Source organism: Macrobrachium nipponense, chromosome 1 (assembly GCF_015104395.2).
Source record: "Macrobrachium nipponense isolate FS-2020 chromosome 1, ASM1510439v2, whole genome shotgun sequence".
Lineage (NCBI taxonomy): Eukaryota > Metazoa > Arthropoda > Malacostraca > Decapoda > Palaemonidae > Macrobrachium > Macrobrachium nipponense.
This window is the reverse complement of record NC_087200.1, coordinates 192,044,241-192,069,400: the sequence shown is the minus strand read 5'-3', so window position 1 is coordinate 192,069,400 and position 25,160 is coordinate 192,044,241. Positions and strand designations below refer to the sequence as shown.

General features: G+C 33.8%; 1 protein-coding gene and 1 long non-coding RNA gene across 2 annotated transcripts in view; both read right to left on the bottom strand.

Moving 5' to 3' along the window:
• Positions 1–25,160, bottom strand: part of LOC135219954 (uncharacterized) — a 224,577-nt gene that overhangs the window by 15,636 nt on the left and 183,781 nt on the right. The gene's annotated exons all lie outside the window — the stretch shown is intronic.
• LOC135219953 (protein cycle-like) overlaps positions 4,533–25,160 on the bottom strand; it is a gene marked incomplete at its 5' end in the record, with an annotated part of 77,833 nt that continues 57,205 nt past the window's right edge. Inside the window, 3 exon segments of the mRNA XM_064257197.1 lie at positions 4,533–10,420; positions 14,089–14,230; positions 23,320–23,549. Coding sequence (XP_064113267.1) covers positions 10,251–10,420; positions 14,089–14,230; positions 23,320–23,549 — 542 coding nt within the window.

Below are 25,160 nucleotides of genomic sequence, written 5' to 3'. Positions count from 1 at the left end.
TTGTAATTCTATTGTTCCTTTTCTGTAGTGATAAGGACTGTTGGTTTGAGGGGTTATTTGTTTTGTTGTTGTTAATGGGATATTTCGGTCTTGTGGATGGTTGGGGGGTGATAGTTTATATTTTGGTTTGGTTTAATGGTATGATTTTCATTAGTATTATTTGATGGAAATTGTAAAGAGTGATCTTTACTGTCCATGATGTTGGCTGTTTGATTGAGATTGAGGGTAATTGTGTATTTCCACTTGTGAGAGGTTAGTTTAATATCTTTTTTAAAATGTTCTCCTGGTGTAGTTGAGTCTCTCTGGATTGATTGTAATTTTCATATTTACTTTTTTTCCCTTAGGTGGGGTTCTTTCTAGAATTCTTTTCTTTTTGCCAGTTCGATTATCATCATTATTTAATTCTTCTTCTATTGGAAGTTCTTTTCCATGGATAACTGAAATCATCTATGTTGGTGGTGGTATTGGTTGTTGTAATATCACTTTTATTCTTTTGGGTTTCAGTATTATTGGTATGAAATCACAGTTTCCATGTTTATACTATCTTGTTTGTCATTGTGCTGTTTGATGTCTTGATTTTTAGTCACATTTGAAAAGGTGGGGTTTTGGATGGATTGTTAACGCCTCTTACTTTTAGCTCAAGTCTGGCTTCCATGACTGACATTCCTGTCCTATTTATTAACAACTGAAGTTCTGTGTTATATTGGTAAAATGAACACTCCTTAGATTTTGCGTGATGGGCTAGTCCACAATTAATACATTTTGATTGTTTACGTTCCAATTAGTGGTATGGTCATCTGATGCACAGACTGCACATATGCTTTATTACGGCATCTTTTGTATGTGTGTCCATAACCTTGAGCACTGTGTACATTGTATGGTTTAGGAACAAAAGGACGAACTTCTCTATTTTGTCCAAGAATTTTTATTTTAAATGGTAAGTCTTGGCTGTAAAATTTTATTTTGGCAATGTTTGATATTTTTTACTTTTATCTTTCCTACTTGAAATAGAGTATATTTCTAAATCGTGGATATTGTTATATCTCAATTTTAGGGAGTCTAGCAATAGTTGTTTTGAAGGAAGCTCCTGCTCGCTATTGGGTAGGATGACTGTACCCTGTACATAATTCAATGTTTTCATGGCTTGTAATTATTACCTTTATTATTTATTTTATTTCTGTTATACTTAAAAAGGCAGTGGACATGCTTTTTATTGGTTACTTGGATAAGCCATTCATTGTCCTTGATGTGTCTGCATTCCATGTCTTGTGTTGGATATATGTTAAGTAATTTGGTTTTCTAGCATCGCTGCTGAGATTTTGTTGTCAGCTTTGAGGACTAGAAATCTTGACCAATTATCTGGTCCAAAGAGGTCATCAAAATGTACCAATGTGGGATTAAGTCGGTAATTTGTTTTGTTTCTTTTTGGTCCGTTTTATGTATGTTGCTTGTCTATTATGATTTTTTATATTGTTCTGTATTGCTGAGAGGATTATTTGTCTCTATTCAGAATTATTGTTCATCATATATGGTTCCATTGTTACGATATTGGAGTTTACCAATTTATTTTTGTTTGTTTCTTTTGTATTTATGCACTCTATTTGGTTTTCTGGCTCTGCTGCTTTACTTGGAACAGGGTGTTCCTTTGTATCTTTTATAGTACTTTCACTACTTGTGGCAGTACCTAGGAAATTCGGGCAGTGAACGTGCCAATGGTCATCAACTGTGCCGTAGTTTTTCCATCATGGGGCCCAGGGTACTCAAATCATTTATTTCACAGTTCATAAATTTTGAGTTTTTACACACACACACACACACACACAAAAAAAAAAAAAAAAAAAAAAAAAAAAAAAAAAAAAAAAAATATAAAAAAAAAAATAAAAAAAAAAAAAAAAATTCTTGAAAAGATATCATTGGCCCTTCGCGAAGTTAAATCTTCTGCCAAAGGCACAAGTGAGAAAGGACTCCCAAATGTCCGCATCCCTACCCTACCCAAAAGGGGATGGCATAACATGATTAGTATGGCCCAAGTGTAAGCAGAACCCGCTTGCTAGGACTAAGAGTATTATGTTAATACAATTATCCCCATCCTAATCACATTATGGGCAAACTGGATAGAATGCCGAGAGTTCTATTCCTAGAACCAGGCCCCCCCTGGAATCCGTGGTCCAGCTCCACAGAATAGTTCCGCCTGAAAACAGGTCCGAACATTGTCGGGTAGATGATGGATCTACCACAGTTCTCACTATTTAGCTTCGGATTTAACTCCACGTTAAGCCATGATATGTTTTTCTCATTTATTTGCTTTTAAAAATTTTGGCAAAAAATGGAAAAGTCCACATAAGTTTACTCGAAAATATATAATGTCATATGGGACTCTTGGGTTCGAACCTGGGAAGAGATTCCTGAGGTTCGAGAGCCCCCTCACCACGTCAAGGTGGTCCCAAAATGAGGGGGTATAAATCAACATACTATGGCATGAAACAATTTATTAGAAATTTTAGAACCCAGTTCATAAATTATCCATGAAGTGTGTCACAATAACAATTACAGTTACTGGGTGGTTCAAAGCCCCATAGACACAGTTCAACTTTAACCATTTTGTTTTTAATTATTACTCCTAGTGGATGGTTTAAAACTTAAATGCTATTCAACATTTTACAAATAGTCCTGGAATATTTTATTGGAGAACATACTTTCAAAGAACATTGTCAAGCACAGTACAATGTCAATTTAACTCAGCTTATTCTTGAAAAATGACAAATTTTTTAATCAATTTGTATTTTTCATAGCTAGCAAACCTGAGGTCTGCTGTGAGCTCATTTAAAATTTTATTAATTTCTAAAATGAAATACCTTAAAAGTACAGTACATACTTAAATACTTAAAAAAAATGGCACATTAGCTAAAAGTAAACTTGTAGATCACTGTACATAGAATTCAGTTATTCCATGGGTTAATTGAGACAGTGTGTAATAAAAACTTATCAAATTATACACATGATTTAGCTTTAATTACCCACAATTTCTGCCATGGAACCTAAACTACAACAAACACAAGTAGATATATAAGTTGTGTAGATTACACCTAATACATAAACCAATTTGTCCATAAATTACAAAACTTGTTTCTGATTTAAATAAACCACTGTGAGAATGTACTGTACCCATAAGTTTTACATCCCATTTCATTAGTTTTACTCATACAATACAATGGGTATAATTTTTTTACAAATACAGAACCCTTCCTGTACTTCAGTTAGTGCGCGCAAAACACACAAATGCAATAATGTTCTTGCAACAATAAAAATAAAGCAAAGCATTTTTTGTATGAAAATACTGCACCAAAATACTTAGTTTTTGGTTAAAAGTTTTCCTTTTCTCTGTTGCAGTCCTCCTTAAAAAAGTAAAAAAAATATATTGCAATTATTCACAATCTAATTACATAAACTTCCTGCAATTAGTAGCCTTTGAAATGTCGAAATAACTGGTCACTACATGGTAGATCCTTCTCATATTTGAGTACAATTGCATTTCACTACATGTAGTAGATACTGTAAAAAAGAAATTTCTTCAAAGATCATCCAGTAGTTGAAGTGAAAAATTATAAGTTCATATACTTTGATGTGGTCAAGTAAAATAAGTGCAACTTATGGAGATCATTGTTAAACACTTAACTGAAAAGTACAAAAGTAAGGAAGTATAAGGTGTTGGATTTTCTCTCCCCGCTCCCAAATTAACCTCAAACCTTTTAACTGACAGGATTTTTTTCTTAGTACTGTGCATGAAGCTCATTCAAAATTTTATCGCTTTCTTAATTGGAACTTTACAACATTTATGAAAAATCTAGTACATCTCTTCTTCAGCTAAAGAAAATTTTTTTTTTTTTTTTTAGGCAGGTAGTCGCTGTTCTTCCCATGGTCTACTAGAGCACCATGGAGCTCTTGATAGACTATGGAAAGGTAACTTCTTGGAGAAAGAAATTGCCAAAAATTGTTATATTGAGAAGTCTTTCAAGACTTTTGGAGATTGTTTATTTTCTTGTTTATCCTGAGAAAATATTTTAATTCTGTTATTTTTCCTTTATTATGAATTTTGTTCCTTTGTTTGGTCATCAACAGGGAACTTATACCTCATATTGTTGAGAAAAATTTGAGTACTATTAAATTAACCATCCCTGAGATTGATACAATGTTTATTTTACAACTATGGCTATTACTCTTGCGTTTATACTTGGCTATGTGCCAAAAATTTTATAATCTAATCGAATCTAATCTTGCGTTTATATCAAACAACATATATAGGACTAAATATGCAGTTCAGTGTTGCCGAAACATGGTAATGTGGCCTCCGTTGTGGAAGCTTTGATACACGATGATCATGTGCAGAAGTGGGCTCTTAAATTTACGGTCAGCCACACAAAGTGTGGAAAAAATTTCCACACTTTTCAGAGCTTTACTGTGGTGAGATACATTATTTTCTTATAGTATATGATTCATCAACTTATATTCTCAGTAATATTCATAGTTATATGTATATATATGTTATATAATAATGGCTGAATAATGAGGCATCAAAAAATTGTTGTTTATGCCAAATCATGAAGCAGCAGAAGACAATCAAGTGATGTTTTGATTGAAACGTTGAACGTAGACAACAGAGTGACAGCTTTAGGTTTCCATCTAATTAAGTTTACCTAAATCTATTTAAAATTGTTTTAATAAATATGTAAAAAGCAATTTTGATTAATTTGATACTGAAGCTTAAGGGAAATTATTTCATTGGTGTGGAAATGTGGTAACATAGATGCAGTTAATTTTAACAGTCTTACCTTTTCTTTTATGAGGTCCAGTACAACAAAGTTTTATTCTATTCTTAGTGCAACCAAATATTGGTACAATCTTCATAGTCATGTGGTTGAATTATTAGAACTTCTAAGGTTCAGACTTGATGTAAATATTTTTAGTTGATAAGGTTAGATGAGTCTTAGTCCATACTTTATTTGTTATTTGTCTTATTTTACTTCATTATTTATCTTAAGTGTTATATATTTTTTATTTGAATGTTACTTCTCTTTCATAATTAATTTTTTCCTTCAGTTTCGTTTTCTGTACAGCTCTAGGCTGTTCTCCCTATTTGGGACCCTTGGCTTGGCACATTCCACTTTTCCAGCTAAGATTGCTGCTTGGATTGTAATATAATAATAATGATGATATTATTAAACTGCGGACAGAAAATCAGAGGGTGCAGTTACTAATAAAACTGTTTGAAAGACATAAACTTCAGCCACACTAAAGTATTATAACCAGACATACAAATATGTTAAATACTTGACTTTCATAAAGCTAGCCTTGAGTAAGAATGGAAATGGACTCAAGTTGAGAAACCATTACTTTGAGAAAAAACCCATTAAATGAAATTTTGTGTTTCCATTTTATTTTACAGCATTTAGTTACTATCCCTTTAAAATGACAGTGTTCTTGACCTTTCAGCTAGCATTATACCACCTTCATAGATGTATAACATACAAGTTTATTACTTAGATCAACATCCATTATGGTTCTCAATTTAGTTGCTATTACTCTATCCATGCCTTCAAGATTTGAAAGAGTTTCAAACTAGCTAGAAAAATTAATTTTAAGGTCTGCTTTGGCATCCCCTATGTTTCAGAAGTTTACATTAATAAAACAGTTGACAATATCAGTGATATAAGTTACTTTCCAAACACCTAATGGTATACATGATAAAATGCTGAAACACTAATTGCAAGCAACTTATGAATGACAAAATTAAGACTAAAAGGAGACAAACTTCTCCAGAGGTAAGTCACGTAACTAAAATGGAACACACAAAAAACTCTTAAAAATGTTATAATAAACTTACAATAAATAACATCAGGGTGACAAAAAAAGTGCAAAACAACAGAAGAATAATCAACAGTGGTTTCATGATTCTTGCTGCCATATGCATATAATCAAGAATGAAAGATCTGCATAACAAATTAAGGAATCTAACAAAAATACAAAATAATAGAAAGATTTTAAGTTGAATACAATAAAGTTAAATTTTTAAAATTAACACCTACTACATATACATGCCACATCTTTCAATTTCATACATTAAGAGAGCTTCAACAAAGAAAAAGATATTAAATATTAATATATCACACAAAAGACAAAGGCATAGACACGCATAAAATACAATAAATAAAATCTGTACAAGAGATCAGATTATGCATATATACTATTCACATATATCAACTATGCAATGATTACATATACATGACCTCCAATGTTGTTACTATTTGCAACACACCTTATGAATCCTCACATACAGTGAAAAATCGTATGCAAAATTTTTTTTTTTTTATTTCAGCTACATACTACAAGTAATTTCAGGATTTACCCCAATACTTACCGACAAAGTATTAATGAAAAGTAAAAATGGTACATAACTAGTGAAACTCAAATTATTGCACAAACTGATATAAATGCAAAACATTTCTGTAATTAAAATACATACCACAAAACAGTTTTAAAAGAAGACTCTACTTGTAAGCAAATTCTACTGCATGAAGAGCTTACACTTAAAAAATCATTTCTCTAATTCATTCACTCTGAGATGAATAATCTACCAATTAAGCACCTGCCATCAATTTTTACTGCTACATCCAATCTTATAGATTCAAAATCTCGTGTGAAATGTAGGGCAATGATGTTACTTATGACCACTAAGCAAAATCTCGGATTCTATGGCAGCCATCACTAATTTGCATTTCAGTGGGCAAAAATAAAATGAGAAGGGAAGATATAATATAGAAAATGATTGATATACTTTTCTTATTTAGTAAAGGAAACAATGTGCTACATAGAAGAAGCGTAATTCCCTCAGAGAGTAATCAATGATAAAAAAAGGCAAACTTGGCTGTTGAAGAACTAAATGCACTTTTTGTGTTGACAGTGGGTTCTACCAATAGACCAGCAGACAAAAAAAAAAATGACCAATAAGGTCACTGAAATGGATACTGTTCATCCTGAAAAGTTATATATCGACTACATACACACTCTAAACTGGAGTAAGATTTCAACTGAAACATCACCTTAAGGCTGCTCTCTCTCAATAAGAACACATTCTTGTAACAGAATCAAACTATTAGAACAAAATGTACCGAGAAAACTTTAACCAAACCACTTACTAAGTTTTTCTCCGTTCTTTTGCTGCACCACACAATCGACTGAATGATTATCACTTTCACTCTTTTGCAGCATGAAGTACAAAATAACCGAGTGTCACATTTTCTTACATCAAAATAATCTATGTTATAAGTAATTGTTTATATATAAATGAAAAGGGACTAGATAGAATTAATAAAATCTTATACATAAATCAATATTCAACATAAAACTATATAATTTCTATAAAATTTTAACAAATATTTCATCTATCATACAAATGAACACACTGAAATGTTTACTTACTATACAGGAGATGCATATAACCAGACAGAATCCCTCCCAACAAATTATTTTTATAATAACTGAAGACTCCTATAACAGACAGGCCTGAGAATAGTGTTACATAAAACTGGACTATGGTGATTTAATTAGTTAACAACTTATACAATTTCATCATCATGTCAAAAGAGGGTAAATTACACAAATTTTGCTTGTCCTTATATGCATTACAAAGGTACAACCTGGTAATAATTAAATGGCCAAACTTTAATTTGCACTTGTATGTTTCAAAAGAACTTTTAAACTTTAAAATGACAAAACCATGGACTGACAAAGTCTCTCATATCAAAAGATACACATGATACCTACTCTGAAAGTACTTAATGGAATATCAGCATCACAATTACCTCATACACTCAAGCAAACTGTCCTATTACCCATACTCCCTAAAGTTCGGGTTGAGATAACCTACCTAGCAGTTTACAATATGTACAAAAATTATTAATTTAAGTTAAAAGTTTTCATTATCTTACTTTTCTGGACTTCTTGGTTCTGATACCAATTCTCTGTATTGATTTTCAAATTTTACACATGATATATATTCATATATTTTATTTGTATTCAAAATCTAAAGCAGAAAATTTGTACTTGAAATGCCACTTAAGAACCAGGCATTAAAAACTACATAACCAAAAGAATGGAGACTTTGTGAAGTAAAAAAAAGAACAAAATGAGGTATGCTTTGCAATGGAATGAAAATACTACAGCAATGAATGTAAGAACAATCAGATTAATATGGCATCTTTTTGCTTTGCTACTTCATCTTTTATACCAGCTGGGCACTTGGTCATAGATGGAAAATGAAGGAATACATTGGTCAAACACCAGACAGAATTATTGTAGTTTGGAAAACCATCACTACGATTGCTTCACACATAAAATTTCTTGTGTTAACTAAAGTAAATAAAACTAAAACATACTATATGATAAAGTCGATAGATAAAAAATAAAAAAATTAATTGCACTGTCATATTCTCACTGGGATCAATTCCTGTCACCCATAAATGAAATATCTAAACCATAAAAACAAGTCTAAATAGACTTATATAGATGGACAATATATTATGGTTTACAAAAAACTATACTGGTATTTCTTCTGCAGATATAAATCTATCAGGCTGTAACTATCTACACAGCAGCTTTTGTACTTTAGATTAAGTATAACTTCAATTCTATCACTAGCTATCTTTACATCTATTTACTCAAGCCTGGTATAATGTATCAGACTCTTAAGACATGATTTTAGAGACAACATTGTCTTGAAAAAACATCAATACTATATTAACATTAAAATTTCACATGCAAAACCTGTGCAAACTGAACTTTGCTGTTTCAAGCCTCTTAATATTAAACAAATATAAATCTCATCACGATAAGGTTAGTGATCACTGTTAACATAACAAGACCTTTATGACTGGCCTAGCAATAACTCCAATTTTTTTTTTCTTTTACCAAACATTCTAATTTTCAGTGAAAGGTTTTTTGCTTGACTATCCGTTACTCTAATTATTATTATTAAATACATTAACAAGACCTCTGGATTAAATACTTTTATTATTATTATTACTTATTATTATTCATGATATCTACATCCAACAGTTAATTGCAATAATATTGCAATGGCCAATCACTTGAAAATAAATACAAAGTAGTATACTATATTAAATAATTTAAACAAACTGAAACAATAACAACTTGCCTCTGAAATTTATATTACAGTGCTTCATATAGATTAAGCTAATGTCAAGCAATATATTTGAATATTCAAGCAATATTATTACTTTTACCTTAAACTTATTCACTGAAGTACGTAAATCATGTGCATTTACATACATTCATTAACTGTTATTTTTTTTATATCACAAATTTATACCCTTTCAAATATCTTACAGCAATACCCAATAAACTTCATTAGGTCCTACCTCATTGCATACCAAGGATAATTTGCAAACTTGTGAGGTTAGACTTAATGGAGCTTTGCACATATCCATTTGGGTTTCCATTTGTAAACAAATGCCCCTCACCTTCAGCATTCTCCCACTTCTCTTTCAAGAGGAGTAATAGTACTGAAAAGTAATGCTGATTGCAAGTCCTGCTAAAATTAATCAGTTGTATTAACCTGATTTTTTAAGTTCAGTACATACATAAAATTTTTTATATCTTTCATAAAAGGGAAAAGAATAAGAGTGCAGTCGGCTATTTTTAAACAAAATAATATTTTCACTTAACCTTGTCAAACCCTTGAGTACAATACAAACATGCTATTAACTTCAAATTAAGTGAAGAATTAACTGTTACATGATGAAACATGTTAGATCAGTCAATCCAGCATGTGTAGCTTCTAAATTAAATTGTATTTTAAAAATTTTAGACATGGCACCATCCTGCTGACCACAGTAATCTCCTGATATGTAATATCAAAATTGTCTAAAGTTAAGCATCAGATTTCAGTACATTACATGAGAGACTTTCATATGCTAACTATCTGTACTCAACATGCTTTACTTATATAAAGCTTTAATTGGTAAGTTCTACCACCTAGCATGTAAGCTTTGAGCCTTCTGCTAGAAAAAATTAAAACCTAAAGGAATGAATGGGAGAATAACAAGTGCTCTCTGAAATGGCATTCCAGCAAGTCCCGCTAGATGTCTGGATGGAGTTTTCCAATCTGAATTGACTAAAGTTTGTTCATATTTCCAAATAAAAATCAGAATTCATTAGCAGTAAAACTGCTAACATTAAGGTAGTGGCCATGGAAGGTGAGAAAAGTCAACTGGACCACCAAGACCTGCATCAGCTTCTAATAAACTCATGATTACTGCCATAGCTGCTTCATCTGAGTCACTCGTTCCATCAGTTTCCAAATCTCGTCCACCAACAACATCCATAAGATCACCTTCATTTGACACTGAAAACATTGAATATTCACAGTAATATGCATATAAATTAAAGTAACTACCTATAGTAGTACCTACCACATATGTAAAAAATAAATTGGATCAATTTAACTAAAAAGAAATATATACCTAGCATACATTCAGTGTCTATACTCTGTTTTTTTTCATCTGTCCATCCGCCTGTGGTGTTTTTGTATGGTAACACTGCGTCCTGGGCTTTAGATAGTTACGCTATTTGTAAGTTTTAGGTAATAAAAGGATATCTGGGTGTACATTTGCAACTGAGTGTTTTAATAATTTACTGTATGCGAATTATACCATTAATATTCGAAATACGATATTATTATAATCGTTGAATGTAAGCTGAATGTAACTATCTAAAGCCTGGGACGCAGTGTTACCATACAAAAACACCACAGGTGGATGGACAGATGAAAAAAAACAGAGTATAGTTAAGCATTAAAAAGCAAGCAGTTCATTGGGGGGACATACATCTTTAAACAAAAACAATGGAAAATAAAAGTAATACAAGATGGAAAACTGCAGTACAGACTGGATAATCATACATAGAATTATTTTAATTCAAACAAAAATAGCCATGATATAATAAGATTTCTCACAGCCTAACAGCCCATACAAGAGTATGCAAACACCACAATTCTGAGTTTTGAATAAAATGGTTAGCCTTCATTCACACTGCATGTCATCAAACTTTGTTCCAGCAATCACAAAGACTTTTATTATATAATTTCAAATTACATAACCTACACCTTCCTACAGAAACTGTTAGAACTTTGCTCTTTTTTATTCATCTTTAGTTTACCCAATTTGACATTTGTTATAGTATCTCCCTCCATGTTATTTTGAGTGACCATTCCTGTTTTAGATCCTTGGCCTGTTTAAACATTCTCAGTCCTGTTTTTAGTTTCCTTGGAGTTCTGGCCTACATGTTAGTACCACAACTTTTGGATTATAGCAAGTTTACTCCTTTATTCTACAAGGATTCACCCTTCATTAGCTATGAAGCCTGTTGCAATGCTACTTTGGACTCTAAAATACAGCCATTGAAGTATCGTGGGGAACCCCTTCCCACCTTATTTTACTTCATTACAACCTACTGGATCAATAGGCAGTTCCCCTTATGAGGATCTCTGTGGAGATTGAAACTCATAGTGGCCACTTTCTATTTGTTAGTACATCTCAGATATGTTAATTGTTAGGCTTCTCTCTGGCCATTATTTTCTCCTTTCTTTTGGGACCCCCCTTATTTTTGAGAATGTATCCTTTTGATTTCTTTAATTAATAGTGTGGGTGTTTTGCTCGAATTATTATTATTGTATTCATACTCTATTGTGTGATTGTTATTCATTTATTGTTGTATTTGTAGTGGCTTTGGCAATCATTTCTATCTTTATTGTGTTTGTAAATGTGTACATCATAATATTTTTTATAGCGTAGTCGCTGTTTTTGTCCTCAAAGGAGTTACCCTCCATGGTGTGTACCAACACCCCATGGTGACTACACTAATATCAAATAAATAGCTTCTAGCCGAGTATTATGCCATAATGATGAACACTACGAATCGTGATAGAGTATAAAGGACTCAAAGACAAGAAGGCATTTTATCGCTTCAGCGAAGCTGTACCCAGTTTCCTACATCAAAACTGCAGAAGTGACTATTGTGCATGCACACTGGCCATCTTATTTTATGAGACATTTCGATTTCCTATTTTTTCTTCAAGGATCATGGAATCTAAAAAATTTTAAAGTTAAGTGCTTATTTTTAAGATTTAGTGCAAAATATTTAGCTCTGAACAAAGTGTGGTCCTTGACCTATCGACATTGAATACTCATTGTTTGCCAAAACTTTCGAATGACTTGCCTAAGTATGTTCAGTTATTCCAAAAGGGACCTGGAGTGTTTCTATAAATATGAAAGATGCATACTGGCACGTCCCTACTGCTTTCCCTTCCACCCCTTTCTAGGGTTCCGGATAGTGAAAAATACATACAGGCTCAAAGTCATGCCTTTTGGGCTAAACATTGCCCCAAGAATCATTACAAAATTGGTGGTGGTAGTTGTCCGAGAACTCAAGAAAGAAGGAATACATCTAATAGTTTATTTAGACAACTGGTTAATTTGGGGGGCCATGAGAAAAGCGCTTGAAAAACCTAAGAGCAGTGGTCAACAGACCCCAGATAAAAGTTTTTAGAATAAATTGGAAAAAATCCCATGTCACACCCAGCACACAGTTTCAGTGGCTGGGAATTTGTTGGGATACTGTTCATGGCCTTTTTTTTTACCTCCCCCTCAAAACATAAAACAAAATAAGGAAAAACCTCAAGGTTCCTGACAGCCCATTGTTCCAGCAGTAGTTCCTTCGCTTCTCTCTTGGAGACAAGGTCTTCGAGTTCAAAGTCCTATGCTTCGGGCCGACAACAGGTCCTCAAGTGTCCACAAGGGTCTTCTCTCTCGTGTCAAGTTGGGCCCATGCTCAGGGGATCCGTTTGCTGAGGTACCTCGACGATTGGTTGGTCTTGGCAGTTTTCAGGGAAAACCAGCTGCAGGACAGGGATCGTCTACTTCAGTTTTGTCTGGAGATGGGCATCGTAGTTAACCAGGAAAAGTCGAACCTCGTACCCAGTCAAAGAATTCTCACTACTTTCACTGCTTCATCAAGAGTCGTCTTCAATTTCTCTGGCATCTTTTTTGCTGCCAACGATTCTCTTTGTATGCAGCAATGAGTCCTTTTGATATTTGGTATCACAGCTTGGATCTTTGCCTTGAGTCCTTTGTACTTTCCTGACATTGCAGGAACCTCATCAGTACTGACTCCTACACATTTTGACCACCCAATTTCATTAGTAATTACAAAATCATTCAAGTAATTAAAATACACACCTGTAGTATGAGTTGGCAATGACTGGCAAAAGAGAAAATCTTCACTAATTGTACCATCAAATTCATACCTTATGAATGCAAGTAAATCAGCTCAGTTAGAAATGTCCGTACTTTCAACTAATTGCAAAGAATAATACTGGCTTTCAATCTCTCTTTTCACTAGCTGATTTTTCATATTCTCAGATATCTCTTTTATTCGCTGCTTCACTGTGGAGTTTGATAATAGAATGAGATCAAAATTCTTTGATATTTTGCCTCCATGCATTCTAGATGCAATTGCTTTTAGCAGCAGGTAGTTAATTCCCCTGCTATTGTGTTTGGTTTTCTGCTTTCTGCTATTTATAGACACATGATATGAAGCAGACACGGTGTTCTTATTATCACACCCAGTTGCTACTTTTTCTATTACATTTTGTCTTGAAAGAAGTTCTTGCCATCTTCTATAGAAATATTCAATCTTCAGGATTTTAGAAGTTACGTACTTGTTTAGGGAATTTGACACTGCATATTAAGATTGATGAGTTTGTATGAATCAATAAAAAGCTCTTCACTTTGTATCTGGATGCAGATCTACTTGTGCAGTATCCAAAATCTGACTGCATAAAGAGAGCAAAATATCCTGGATCTGCATCTCGATCCATCTTGAAATGTAATAAAATTTTCCTGGTCCATGGACTACCTTCCACAAAATCTCTTAACAATGCTTAACATTTCTGATATGGGTAACATCAAATTTTACTGGCAAAGTTTAAGAAGAATAAAAGATTATAAACCTTACCGGGTTGTCCATGATTATTGTTGTGATTATACAATGTTCGGTCATTGCTTTGTGACAATGCATTGTGGCCACTTGATACACGATGATTGTTTCCACCTTGTGATGGGCGACTACTATCACTCTCCTCGCTCTTCACATTATTCTGATAAGAAATACAAAACATTACTAAAATAACGCCTATTTGTTTAATAATAATTACCTTGTCATTGTACCACTGATTTGTTAATGATTACCTTGTCAGGCTCTATACCTACAGTAGCTTGGAAAAACTTTATCATTATATTAATTCACAAAAAGGGAGACACAAAAGACCTGAAAAATTACCACCCAGTAAGTTTACTCTCGGTAATATTTTACAAAGATTATATTAGGCCAAATAGAAAGACAGCTAGACTTTAATCAACCAAGAGAGCAGGCAGGTTTTAGAAGTGGGTATTCAACAACTGACCATATCCATGTAATTGACCAGCTAAAAGAAAAATCAACGGAGTATGACAAACCGCTATGTGAGGCATATGTAGACTATGAGAAAGCTTTTGATTCTGTCAAGACTTCAGCAGTAATGAAAGCCCTTCAAAAGCAAGGAATAGATGAGTCTTATGTTAGAGCACTTGAAGATATCTATACGGGTAGTACAGCAATCCTAAAACTACATAAAGACAGTGAGAAATTTCGGATTGAGAAAGGAGTTAGTAGACTGGGAGACCCCATCTCTCCTAAATTATTCACAGCGTGCGTAGAAGAAGTTTTTAAGAATTTAGATTGGGAAAATGTAGAAATTAACATAAATGGGGAATACCTTAACAACTTGAGATTTGCAGAAGACATAGCTCTACTCAGTGAATCGGGGAAGGAATTGCAAAAGATGATAGAAGATTTGAATAGAGGAAGAAATGTAGGACTGAAAAAGAATATGAGTAAAACTAAGATAATGGTCAATGAAAATGAGAGAAACAAAAAATAAGGGTTATGAACAAACCTCAAGAGATTGTTAAAGAATATACATATTTAGGACAGAGTGTTTCCCCGGGCATGAAACTGAAATTCAAAAAAGGATAAGTATGGGATAGAGAGCTTTTGGTAAACAAAATGAGATTATGAAAATTAAAATGCCACTTTCTCTAAAAAGAGGAGTATTTAATCAGACAGTCCTACCAGTATTAACTTATGCATCAGATACATGGAGCCTTACTAAAGCCTTAGAACATGAGCTAGTCACAACTCAAAGAGCTATGGAAAGAATAATTATGGGAATAGCACTAAGAGACAGAAAAAGAGCAACATGGATATGAGAGCAAACTAAAGTAGAGGATATTTTAACAAAAAGAAAAAGAAATAGACGTGGGCAGGACATATACTAATAAGAATGTCAGATAACAGATGGAAAAAAAAGAATAACAGAATGGGTCCCTAGAGATTGCAAACAAAGCAGGAGAAGGAAGAGAAAACAATGGATTGTCGAGCAAAGAAAACCTGCGGGTACAGACTGGCATTGAAAGACTATAAACAGATGGGAGTGGAAGGACATGTCTGAGGCCTTTGTCCTGCAGTGGACTAGCAACAGGTGATGATGATGATGATGACCTTGTCATCATACCACTGATTTGTTAATGATAACCTTGCATCATTATGCCTGCAGATTAAACATCACATTCATGATCATTAATATTTTAATATCAAACTTCCACTTCATACAGTTTGGCATATAATGAGATATCCCCATTACTCCAGTCTTGCACTTTCCACAAGAAATCCCATCTGTTCCAGATCTTCATCGATACCCTTTATCCATGACTGTCTGAGGCTTCAACTGATCTTCATCCTGCTACCTGCATATATACAGGTACTCCTCATTTAACGACATACTCGTTTTACAACAACTTGGAGTTATGACGACAAAAAAAAAAAAACCATAAAACGAAAATAAAAGCATTGCCAATGGTGGCCAAAGGAAAGGCTATTCAGTGCCAATAATCTAGCCTAGCCAAGATTATGAAAACCTTGAAATCTATGGCTAAATCAATAAATAAGGCTTTAACCCTTAAACGCCTATTGGACGTATTAAACGTCGACGAAAATTGTCTGTTGGGTGCTGAATTGACGTATGAAACGTCGACGCAAAAAAGTTTTTAAAAATTCACCGAAAAATAGTTATAGGCCTACTTGGCGAAAACTTTTGAATCATGCACCTTGAGAGATGCTGGGAGTTCACAGATCAAGCTGTTGTTTTGTTTACACTCATTACCCAGGCGCGCAAGCGCGAATTTATTTCTTCTCGCACTAAAAAGCATCAGCAACACATCTCGAAAATTATTTTGTAACTTTGACATAATTTTTGCACCATTTCATATTAGCCGTTACATAGCGTTTTATATATTAAAATGTGCGCAATTTCATGTAGAATACAACAAAAAATAACCCATGGTTGTAGCTTTTATCAGTTTTGAAATATTTTCATATAAATAACGATATGTGCCAAAATTTCACCCTTCGGTCAACTTTGACTATTGAAATGGTCGAAAAGCGCAATTGTAAGCTAAAACTCTTACATTCTAGTAATATTCAATCATTTACCTTCATTTTACAACAAATTAGAATCTCTAGCACAATATTTCGATTTATGGTGAATTTATTTCAAAAAAAAAAAAAAAAAAAAACTTTTCCCTTACATCCGGGCGGTAACTCTTCCGAAAAAATCAGACATTTTTTTGCCCGATTGTCGCAATGTTTGCACTGTTTTATATTAGCCGTTACATAAAGTTAATATATGAAAATGTGTGCAATTTCATGTAGAATACAACAAAAACAACCCATGGCTGTAGTTTTTATCAGTTTTGAAATATTTTCATATAAATCACGATCAGTGCCAAAATTTCGACCTTCAGTCAACTTGACTCTACCAAATTGGTCAAAAAACCGCAATTGTAAGCTAAAACTCTTACATGCTAGTAATATTCAATCTTTTACCTTCATTTTGCAACAAATTGGAAGTCTCTAGCACAATGTTTCCATTTATGGTGAACTTTAAAAAAACTTTCCTATGTCCGCACGGTAACTGCCGAAAAAATTAGAAATTTTTTCGTCCAATTGTCGTAATGTTTGCACCGTTTTATATTAGCCATTACATAAAGTTTTATATATGAAAGTGTGTGCAATTTCATGTAGAATACAAAAAAAACAACCCATGGTTGTAGCTTTTATCAGTTTTGAAATATTTTCATATAAATCACGATAAGTGCCAAAATATCAACCTTAGGTCAACTTTGACTCGACCAAAATGGTCGAAAAACGCAATTGTTAGCTAAAACTCTTATATTCTAGTAATATTCAATCATTTACCTTTATTTTGCAACAAATTGGAAGTCTCTAGCACAATATTTCGATTTATGGTGAATTTTTGAAAAAAACATTTTCCTAACCTCCGCGCGGTAACTCTTCCGAAAAAATCAGAAATTTTGATGTCCGATTGTCGTAATGTTTGCACAGTTTTATATTAGCCGTTACATAAAGTTTTATATATGAAAATGTGCACAATTTCATATAGAATACAACAAAAAACAACTCATGGTTGTAGCTTATATCAGTTTTGAAATATTTTCGTATAAATAACGATGTGCCAAAATTTCAACCTTCGGTCAACTTTGACTCGACCGAAATGGTAAAAAATTGCAATTGTAAGCTAATACTATTACATTCTAGTAATATTCAATCATTTATCTTTATTTTGCAACAAATTGGAAGTCTCTAGCACAATATTTCGATTTATGGGGAAAAAATTTTTTTTTCCCTAAGTCCGCGCAGTAACTCTTCCGAAAAAATCAGAAATTTTTTTGTCCGATTGTCGTAATGTTTGCACCATTTTACATTAGCTGTTACATAAAGTTTTATATATGAAAACATGCGCAATTTCATGTAGAATACAACAAAAAACAACCCATGGTTGTAGCTTTTATCAGTTTTGAAATATTTTCATATAAATAACGATAAATAGAAAAAATTTGACCTTCGGTCAACTTTAACTCAACCGAAATGGTCGAAAACTGCAATTGTAAGCTACAACACTTACAGACTAGTAATATTAAATCAATTACCTTCATTTTGCAACAAACGGGAAGTCTCTAGCACAATATTTCGATTTATGGTGAATTTTTGAAAACAACTTTTTTTATGTCCGTGCATTACGAATTTATGCATCATATTGTGATAATATTTTCTCTGTGTTGTTTTGATTGGGAGACACTTTCGGAAATAGTACCGGCTCGGCGTTTAAAGGTTAATATACTTTGTAAAGAATAACTATACAGTTGAACCTCTTCAAGTCAGCATTCTATGGTCTGGGAACTCCACTGGTTGGCTTGATTCGGCCGCCATTTGATGCACGGCCGAACGGTTGGTGCCATGTTTGTTTACAACTTCAAGATGGCAAACTTTATGCCATATCTCCTTTGTTTTACCAAGTGAGAATAATTCTTATAACGAAAAGCATATGTGTAAATTTCTTAGTAATTAAAAAAAAAATGTGAGAAGTCCAATATGTTTTTTATATTAACTGGAAAATAAATATATTTTTTTCAAATATTCCACTTGAGAAGTCTCTACCAAGTCTATTGTTTTAATCAAAACAACGAGACATTTGGCATGCACGAATTCCTTACTCTTAGTATGCTTGAAAAACTTACTTGTAATACAGTTTGATAATTTTTTATACAACTGTGTATTTACATATGTATTTGATATGTCACCCCTGACATCAGATGATAGTAGAGGTAAGGAGTGCAAGGGTACTTCTTTATCAATGCTAGAAAATACTTATCCCATTAGCGAATAGTTTAGCGTTCACTTTCCTCAATAGATAGCGTTATGCTTTGATTACGTTTTGACGGCGACATTCAAATGCCCCAGGATTGCCAGAATTCATTAATTACTTTTTTCATCTCACTATCCTCTACAATCAAAATAAATGACAGAGAAACTAATAGTGATAATTTAGAATATGAAAGTCACTGCTAAATAATGTGCGGATTCTGAGAAAAGTTTAGTACTGTATTGACTTAGTATTGTACTGACTTAGTCACCTCTCAATTAAAGTGTGTTTAATAAACGTGTTTTCGATTTAACGCGAGCTAGAAAATATTTTAAAATGTTTGAAAAGCACCAAAATTTTGACAATGTGAACTGGTGCCAGAGTTGTTTTTAATCACCCACACATCAGTGCTACAGACTACGGCCATTGACATTAAGACAGAAAAGTGCACTGCATGTATTTATTAATATTTATTAACAGAGTGAAAGTCTTTGTGTACTGTATTTATTAATAAAGCGAAAGATTTTGTTGTGTTTTTCTCCCACTAATGATGGGGTTACGTTCCAAAAAACTCATCGTTTGTTGGAAAAATTGTATCTTGAATATACCTAGCCTATCCTACACTAGGGTAATCAGTACCATCTTTACATATAGGGTAGCCTAGCCTACACTGCGCAGTATACCTTATAAATATACAGTATAGTAATTATTAATTTCAGCTAATTCTCCAGGTTCAATGCATATTGGCTTAAGATAATTCAGTAAAAAAAAATGGACACACAATGAGAATCTTTGTTCCGACATCAGCATAATTGAGCGATTTCAGGCTTTTGATGGCTACGTATAATTACAAATGTACCAACTATGCATCTTTTCCACAAATCTTTTAAAATGTTATACATTACTTCACTGATATCCAACAATATTGTATGTATTTTCATATTATTATGAAATAATAACATAACAGTCAATGTTTTGGTTTGGAAATCAAATGATGGTGAATACGAGTTTATTTCACCGTATACATATAACTCAATTCTGTGAGAATTTTCTTGCTTCTAGTTAGCATAAATGAATACTATCTATGAGACAAGGTCATTTTTTGTTATACGATGAGTTTTTAAGTTGAAATATGACTTGAATAAGTCTCGTTGTGAACTAAATTAATTTTTTCATTAACAAATTGCTTTGCGAGCATGTTTATTGCATACAAAAAAAAAAAAAAAAAAAAAAAAAAAAAAAAAAAAAAAAAAAAAAAAAAAAAATTCCGGTCACTATTTTCCCTTGATTTCATCCTAATTCGAGCTTTACGTTATTTACTTTTATTGGTGTGAAAATAACATTAAAATTTTTTATTTCAAGCCCAGTAGTTTTGATTAAAGTGATTTTCTCTCGATTTTATCTACAGTTGTGTTTGATGGCATAACTTTATGGGAGTTTTATCATTGTTGCTGATGCATAATATTAGTCTTTAGCAACTTGACCAGCTTTCTCAGCTTCATTTACAACTTGGTTTAAATTTAACAGCATATTTCCTTGCTGATCTTTGATCTATAGGAAATAAAGTTATTACATAAAAATATGTCAGTCCTTTTCTACATAACGTCATTTATAACACAACTATGGTAATTGTTTACTATCTTACAATGGTTGAAATACACCAAACGGATGTTGCTGTTATCCAATTCGGTTGTACTTAGCAAAAAAAAAATGCAGAGTTCCCCAAGTCCAGGAACGTGATCCCCCTTATTACTGTTATTTCATATGGTAAAAATATGTTTAAATAATGCGTTTTTAATTAACGTAAGCTCTCCAGGAACGTAACCCTCACGTTAATTGAGAGGTAACTACTAGTGGGCTAACTCGGGGAATGTAGGCTAAATGTGCTAAATAAAGTACAATATTTTAAAGAAAATTATACATAATGAAGTTATAAAATGATGAGGTTAAAATATGTGAGTAATAAAATGATAAAAAGCATTGTCAGAACTTTGCCAAGTAGTAGGCTATGTCGGAAACTATAGTTTTGTATATAATAAACACTGAAAAATAATGGTATTAGTCAAAATAGAGAGAATAATTCTTTTAATGATGAATTCATTTAATGACTTGTCGCTGGAATGGAACCCTGTCATTAATCGAGGAGTACCTTTACTACTCTATCATTAGAACATTTCTACGGTCTCTTCCTATGATTCTGCTGTTAATGCCAGGTCATCTTGAAAAAGCAGCTCCCAGGGGCCTCTCTTCTGATCCCTTTGCAGCTTCCTCAATTACTATTTACTCGTCACTATCTTCACTCAATTTCTTGTGTTAAACATCAGCAATTTAATGAGTTTTGGGTACCCTCTACCCATCCACACGCTTGTCTTGACATTGTTAGATATCTTCTTATTTTATACAAAATGACAGTAAATTTATAAAAATCATGCCATATATAATTTTTAAAAAACATGCTGACTTTTTTCAAACAAACCCTTTAATGGTCTAGCTCATCTGGTACATGAAATCATATCCCAGATACAATCATCAGCAAGGAAATAAAAATCTGCACTATCTGATAGCTCAATGCATTCCCAGGTGCCCAGTGGATTGGGATCTCATTTCTGGTGTAATCTGATCTAGCTGCCAGAAATCAGATGGGTCAGGAGGCTTCTTAATCATTAGAAATATGTTTGTAAGAAAAAAAATTAATTTTGTTAAAAAAAAAAATTAATTCATTTCACCATCAACCCATTAATTATAATGTAACTAGCACTTGAAGAAGGAGACAACCTCTAGTAGTATAAGAACTGTAGGGTCTTAGAGAAAAGTATTGGGATACAGATAAGCTAAAGTACCCATGGTTCCAGATGAGAACAGGGAGTCATTTGTCATGAGGATTTGCTGCAAGTTCAATAAGAAAGAGTATGTATGGAAACTTGTCTTGCCAATGGCAATAGTACTTAAAGCAACTCTTCCCTTGTACAGTGTAATGGTGATAACCCTAAATATGTGCCTTACAAGATGTCAAGGCAAAAATTAGGGGAGGATTAGGGAGGTGAAAATGAGGATTTCCTGATCAATGAAGGCAAAATCTGCTCCACTGCAATTGCCAGGCCCAAAGTAAGACCCAATGTGTATACAATACATGCAAATTACATTCAAGGCAGAAACTTAAAGTAGTTTGATACCTTCAAGTTCCAGCCAATGAAAAAGTTACTGCCAAGATTTCTCTTTAAAAGTAAAGATAATGAAAGACTTTTATCATGAGCTGCCTTGGCACCAATTATAATCTAGCCAATTATGTGTCATGCAGTACCGAAGGGGTTAATATAGTCTATCTAATGAAGAAAGGAACAATCAGGATATAATATCCTTGGAGTATTTAGTTCTATGAAAAACATGAACTGCCCTGACTAGACAAAGAAGGTTTTCTTTATCCTTAACATTGGGAGCAAGCGATATCGCAGTAAAGGGAGCTCTGGATCAGTCCAGGCTACCTTGACATACCTATACAATCCCTATTTATAGAATGCTCACCTTACTGGAGAGCATGAAGTTAGCTGACCTATCCTGAAGTGGCAAATGCTAAACTTGATCCAAAGAGGTTTTAAGTTCTAATCATAAAAAGGATCTTTAAGGCTAAAGCAAGATCCCACCTGGGAGGTTTGATTGACAGATATCAGGGGATTCTCCTTCTCCTAGCGCTGGCAAGATAGGAGGCAAAGCAGATCATCTCATCGCCTGCGAGTACTTGCAAACCCTGTCTGTTCAGGACTAAATGCACTGAGTAAGTGGGTAATAGTGGAACAATTGGATGTATTTCCAGCAAAACAAGTGGAAGAACCAGGAGCAGTTACCTTGTCCATAAAAATAACAGGTTTGCATACTGTATCCAGCATGCTTAGTGAGGCCCACGTTGGCCTTATCTATGGTGGATAGAACCCCTGGAGGTGTCCATACACAATTACCTCCCAGAACCTGGGAAGGGTGCTCACTTACATCTTACAGGACTTCTTAAACTACTTCCCCCTACCAGAGGAAAATGAAGAAAACTGTTAAGAAGATGAGAAGCCCAAACATGAGTGAGAGGAAAAGGAGCAAGGCAAATGCTTGTGAATTCCTCCCTGCTCCTAGCTTGAGTTTTGCGTTTCCCTGGAGCAGATAAACTAGTTTGGGGACAAGTAGTTTGCTGGATTACTGAATGGCAGGGAATCCTCTGATCAACTTACCATATATAATATCAATAAAGAAGAACGATAAGTTTAACTAGTATGCCGTACTATTACGGTGGATAATGATTACTGTATGTAGCTATTCTCATACATGTGAATGGTACTTTTTCATTCATATCTTTATGACAGCATGAGATGAACCCAGATTTTTATCAATGTGGTCCTTATACTAAAATAATAATGCTTAAAGCCAAAATAAAGCAAACTTACCCTAAGTAATGCAGCAAATGATCTCTCAGAAGCACCAGATCCCAAAATCCCCTCAAATGGAGATACTGGACTGTTTGATGAGGAGTCATTACGCCGTTGATTTTCAAGCACTTCATCAGCAATCTGTCTCCCAATCTTACCAGCCTGGATTCCTCCACCCAAGAGACGATTACTGCTATTTGATGATCCAGCATTTCCTGGAGATGATGTATCTTGAAGATGGTTTGTATCTGTTAAAAAAAAATGAGAAGGAACACACTGAATTACATCTGAAAAAAAATGCTCATTAATAAGCACTTATAAAGTGGTGTTCTACTGTCATATACACTTTGAAGAATTCAGAGTACAGAAGATAAAGGAAAAACTGTACAATTTAGTTTTATGAGTAATATCTGTGATGACGGACAAATATACCCTTGTTCTAAAGCAGCTTTAGTAGCGAATAAAAAAAGTTTCTTAGCAAGGCAAATTAAAAACTTTATACAGTAGTACCTCAAGATACGAAATTAATCCGTTACGAGGCGGCCTTCGTATAATGAGTTTTTCGTATCTTGGAACACATTTTACATGTAAAATGGCTAATCCGTTCCAAGCCCTCCAAAAACACCCCATTAAATTTCATAATAAAGCTAAATTGACCTATAAACAATGAAATACTACAACAATTTGGACCATTCAATACCTAAATTAAGAATAAAAATCCAAACCTGTAAATAAAGTGTATATTAGTGTACAAGAAATATTATTACTGTAACGTACAATGTCGAAGCTTACCTTTCGAGTGAGGCTATCTCCGAAAGTGGCGGCAGAGGAGGAGGAGGAGGGCAAATGGCAGATACGTACACTTAACTTTACAAAACATAAAAAAAATGTCAAAAAACAAACTAAACTTTACAAAACACATTAACAAAACTGTAACACTTAACTTTACAAAAAACTTAAAATAAAATTTATTGTCTTTTTTTTATTTTTACATTTCGTTTTACTTTTTTATAGTTTACGTAATTTCAATTTCTTCACCACCGAATGGATGCCAGTCCGTTTACGAAATTTTTCGAACCACCCATGAGAAGCCTTGAACTCTGGGGTTGCCGTTGATGTCCCCTCTCCGCCGTCGTCTTTGGCTTGGGCAATCAAATCGCCGAAAATAGCGCTGGCCTTCTGGCAGATTGCCGTCTCGGTTATCGTATCGCCATCGATTTCTTTGTCCTCGATCCCTACAAGAAGCAGCCTTTCCATTTCATTATGCACATGGCTCCTCTTGTTGGACAAAATAGTGACGCCCTTGGATGGTGTAGCTGCTTTGATGGCTTCCTTCTGCTTAAGGATGGTGCCTATCGTCGATGGATTTCGGCCGTATTCCTTAGCGATCACACTCAACCGCAAGCCAGCTTCATACTTTTTTATTATCTCCATTTTTGTCTCCATAGAAAGCATTCTCTTCTTTCTGTGAACTTCAGCAACTTTCTTGGGACCCATGACTCTATGTACTGTACGTAATTAAGTTACGTTCTCACAACACGATAAAGTAGCACAACACAATAATATGTACGTACTGCAATGAAATCACTAACGAATTTACGTTACTAAACGAAATCGTTGGAGCGAACGAATGCCGATTGCGTACGGTAAAGTTTCGGGTGTGAATTGGCCGAGGTAAAGCACGCCAACACGTAGTACGTATGTATACAAGATGCAAGATGGGAGGGATGCTGTCCAATTAGAGAGAAGGATTCATGGCTTGCTAGCATCAGGAACCAATGGGAGAGCAGGAGGATGGTGGCGAGTCTACTATAACTAAGATGGCGGCGTGCGGCGCGAGTTTCAAAATTGTTATGGGG